Here is a 4,160-nt window from a genome sequence, read left to right on the forward strand (position 1 = left end):
CCAAGAATGAAGATATCTGACCTTAATCCAGTTCCTACAATGAGAGGCTGTCACACTGTGAAATGATATATCCTTTTTTCATTTTTCTCCTCTATGAATATAGGATTAAAGTATATGTGTATCTGATGCCTTTTAAATTAATAATACATAATAAACTCTCAAAAGTATCTGAAGAAAGATGTTTGCCAAAAGTAACTGAAGCTAATATACATATTTACAAATATATATATATCTGTGTGCTGGTGTTTCCGCATATTAGATCCACAGAAGCCAGCCTTCTAATTACAGGGGTATAAGACTATGCATCGCATTGCAGTAAGCTGAGTTTCCTCTGCTTGATCATACATGAAAGGAAGACAGTATATTTCCTAAGAGTGCTAATCTAAACCAGTGAACACGGTATAGACAGAATGAAATGTGCCCTATTACCAGGAAGAGGTATGTACTCACGGGATTAACATCCACGAACGTTTCATGATATTCCTTATTTGGGTGCATGCCTTCTATGGCAGAAATAAACCTTTCATCTGCTTGGTAGAAGTGTGGGAAAGATAAAATAATAGGTGCACCTGCATTTTAAGAAAAACAGAAATGAATGAATGATAGGGTTATTAAAAGTCTCAAATGAATATAAAGTTCCTGACTACAAACCTGGTTCCTAAGTGGGGATAAAAAAAGCTATACATAAGTAAATTTGGCTGAGAGAGGGCAAACTAAAATTCCATTCTACACCTCCTAGCTCAGGATTTATGCTTTGTTTTCTGACATCTCATTATTTTATCCCAGAATATATATTAAAGTTCTGGCTAAATTATTTATTCTTCAACAAACATACTGACTTTATAAAATGTAAATGCTTTAAACTCATTATTTTAATTAATGTTCCCAGTAGCCCTATGAGGTTAAAATTATTATCTTCATTTTGCATTTGAGGAAAGTGAGGTTCAGAGACGTTACAAAATTTAGCCAGGGATATTCAGCTATTAGGTAATAGAGACAGAATTCTAATTGAATGAAGGATGTTTATCTCAAAGCACTTGTCTCAACTATAATTCTCTATCAATAAACAGACCTTTTTTCTTTGGCTTGCTTTTCTGTATTTGTTTTACCTATGATAGGCTTTATTCTCCTGCATATGTTGAGGCAGAATTTTTAAGACTTTGCTTGGTCATCACATCTGCCCAGCTTTTGACTAGATCAAGTCTGCCCATATGAAGACTCTGTTTTTTTTCTTTCCTATTCATTTTAATAAACAAATAGGAAAACAAATTATTAAAGGAAACCTATTCCAGATTTAGCTATTGAAGAGGAGATAGGGACCCAATAATTGCTGCTGGGAAAAAATACTTTTAGAGAAGTTAGCTTATTGTCAAGTAATTTAAATCTGCTTACATATCTGCCAGCCCATGGCTCAAAATACACATCATCTGTCACATACACAAGTGTTTTGCTCTCTACTCCTAAACAGTTTCACAAAGCCATAATTTCCTTCCTTGTAACCTACAGTCACTTTTAAGATTATTTTCAATAATCTCTTGAGTGTTTAATAAGGGCCAGACACTGTTCTGAGTATTGTATGTGCATTATTTCTAATCTTCACACAGCTTCCAAGAAAGTTATAATCACCCCCAGTTTTGGATAAGAAAATCGATGTCTGGAACCCTCCTTAATCAACTTGGCCAATGAGCTAACAAATAGATTAGGACTCAAACCCAGATCTGCCTGACTCCAGAACACTCATCATCCTACTACCTAAAATGTTCCCCTGGGAATTCAAAACACTTGAGGATAATCCTGGAGAGTTTAACATTTCAGTCCATATTTGAGAATACATATGAGGCAAGAGGGAAAAAAATGTAGCAAGAGATTTGAATGCTGCAAACAGAATCTTTCTGTTGATTCTGACTTCTTGAGGAAGCAGAATGTTAACAAAATAAGAAAAATATGTCTACAATTGTGTCTGGGACCAGAGGCACATGAGCTGAGTGGGCAGGGCACTGTTTCAGGACCATTCACCCAGAAAGACAGCAGGAGAGCTCAGAAGCAGAAACTTGTTTCCATTTACCTTAGGTCTTATCTCCGGGTAAGGATACCATGTGCCCTGGCACAGCGCTTCCAAACATGTAGGCACTAGCTTCATGACAATCACCTGGAGCTCATGTTAAAACTACAAATTCTGGGGCCCTAGTGTGTGGGCCCTGGGACAAATATTTTTAATGATTCTCCTGATAATCCTGAAGCAAGGCTGGGTTTGGGAGGCAATGCCCCATCGGGCAAGGACAGGGAGGACACTGCTGACCTCAGATTTATTCCAAAGGGAGATTTTCAAATCAATTAGACAAGAGAGCAACAGTTAGCACATTACTTTATTCAGGAGAAAAGGGTTATAAAGTTTCTCAAGAGAAACTGTAAAGAGAAATTGTAGCCTAAGAGGGTTAACAGTATGACTATGAGGAGACTCTAGTTCCAGCAAGGATTTGCTGAGAGAGAAGGATTTTATATAAATCATGTTCCCTCACTGAGCCCTGGTTTCCACAGTTATAAAAACAGGGCATTCATTGGATGTCTCTCTAGCAAAGTTACTGTGAACAACAACTACGTAACATGTGATTGTTAAAACTAGTCCTCAAGACAAAAATGCTTTTGTTAGCTGTACCATTGAAAATTCTGCCTCATTCATGGAAAGAGGTAGAATAGTTCAGACGTTAAGAAACATTGGGAAATTTACAGTCAGGGTTTAAAGTTCACTCTGCTTCAAAATCATTGAGACTCTTTACTAAGATATGTATTTTCTCATTACCAAGTTCTCCACTTTCTCTTTTAGCATTGTTTTGAACATGAAATCAATTAATGCTTTACATGTATTAACTATAGGTAAATATGTAAAGGACTTAAAAGAGTGACTGGTACTAGTGAGTGTGAGTAAACATGTGCTATTATTACTATTAAGTCTTCTAAATTACTGCCCAGAAAAAAAACATACCATGGCATTCTAGCAATAAAAAGCATTACAGGAAAGCCAATAATTCTTTTTTCTTTTTTTTACCATTCTATAGCCATGTTATGAAACATGGTTCTTGAAAGGTTGGAATTGTTCTATTGGGCTGACAACATTGTTTGTTCAAGAACAGTAATCTTGCATTCTAGACACTCATAATCATGTCATCCTCACCATTCTTGCAGACACTGACATTCAGAACTCCTGAGCCCAGGCAGTTTCCTTTAGGTATACAGAAGCCGGCGTTGTCTGAGGTATTGGCTAATATTTCTTCAGGTACCCTATACCGAAAGGCAGGCAGTCCCTGTACGCTCTCAAAGTCACTGAAAGTTATATACAATGACCTGTTACGAAGTAAAAATAGAAAGTCAGTGTGGGCTCCAGTCAGAGCAATCTGGCCTGAATCAGCAACAATTCTCAAGTACAACACGGCTAAAAGCTCAGAGGGTGCAGCGGACAATGAAGATGTGAAAGAAAGCTTGAAAGGAGCTCAACCCACTCAATGTGTATTAATAAAGTAGGAGATGGACTATTGTGAAGGGTGTTTAAGAGGTAGCAACTATAGTAATATCCAAATTAAGGCCAAGAAAAAAAACATACTGTGTGGTAGAACATTAAGAACATGACATGTAGAATGGAGTCTCACACAGAAAGAAATAAGAGTGATCTAGACCAGCAAGGACACATGTCAGCGTGGATGAAGCAAAAGCAAAGGAAAAGAATCAAGGGTAAAGCAGAGGCAAAGCCAGAGCAGAAGAGGTGGTTAAGGGCTTTGCCTGGAAGATTCTTAAGGCCTGGAAAAGCGCCCCATTAGACAGATACTTGATTAGAATATATACTTTAATACCCACTTCCCCTAAATAAAAAGTTTCCATATTTTACCTCAGTCATTGTGTCAGAGGTTGACACAATTCTGCCTTCAGTCATTAGGGAGTTCAGACAGTGGTCTCGCCTAAAATACTAACCACCCATATGTTTGCACAGCACCTGAGTATAGGTATGCCCTGCTTTTTGAAAGCTCTTGTTATACTACTTTGCTTTTATGAAAGAACTACATTAGTACCTGTTTTTGCTAACTGAAAGAAATCCAAAGAGGATTTTTGCTTTTATAAAAAAAAAGGCAAAAAGCAAAAAGAGCATTCAGGATTTGTTTTGCAGCCAG

At 37.2% G+C, this 4,160-nt stretch overlaps 1 protein-coding gene and 1 long non-coding RNA gene across 4 annotated transcripts in view; both read right to left on the reverse strand.

The window, feature by feature from the left end:
• The window catches only part of LOC111739981, a 2,620-nt gene extending 2,182 nt beyond the window's left edge, over nt 1-438 (reverse strand). Inside the window, exon 1 of the long non-coding RNA XR_002780431.1 lies at nt 22-438. This is a non-coding gene — a long non-coding RNA (uncharacterized LOC111739981). The remainder of the gene's footprint in view (nt 1-21) is intronic.
• Nucleotides 1-4,160, reverse strand: part of SCARB2 (scavenger receptor class B member 2) — a 59,245-nt gene that overhangs the window by 6,654 nt on the left and 48,431 nt on the right. For all 3 annotated transcript variants that reach the window (XM_011360568.2, XM_023530877.1, XM_011360569.2), the window contains exons 7-8: nt 3,173-3,342; nt 451-569 (exon numbers count right to left, since the gene is read on the reverse strand). In XM_011360568.2, coding sequence (XP_011358870.1) covers nt 451-569; nt 3,173-3,342 — 289 coding nt within the window. The remainder of the gene's footprint in view (nt 1-450; nt 570-3,172; nt 3,343-4,160) is intronic.

This window comes from Pteropus vampyrus, unplaced genomic scaffold (genome assembly GCF_000151845.1).
Source record: "Pteropus vampyrus isolate Shadow unplaced genomic scaffold, Pvam_2.0 Scaffold56, whole genome shotgun sequence".
In the NCBI taxonomy this organism is placed as follows: domain Eukaryota; kingdom Metazoa; phylum Chordata; class Mammalia; order Chiroptera; family Pteropodidae; genus Pteropus; species Pteropus vampyrus.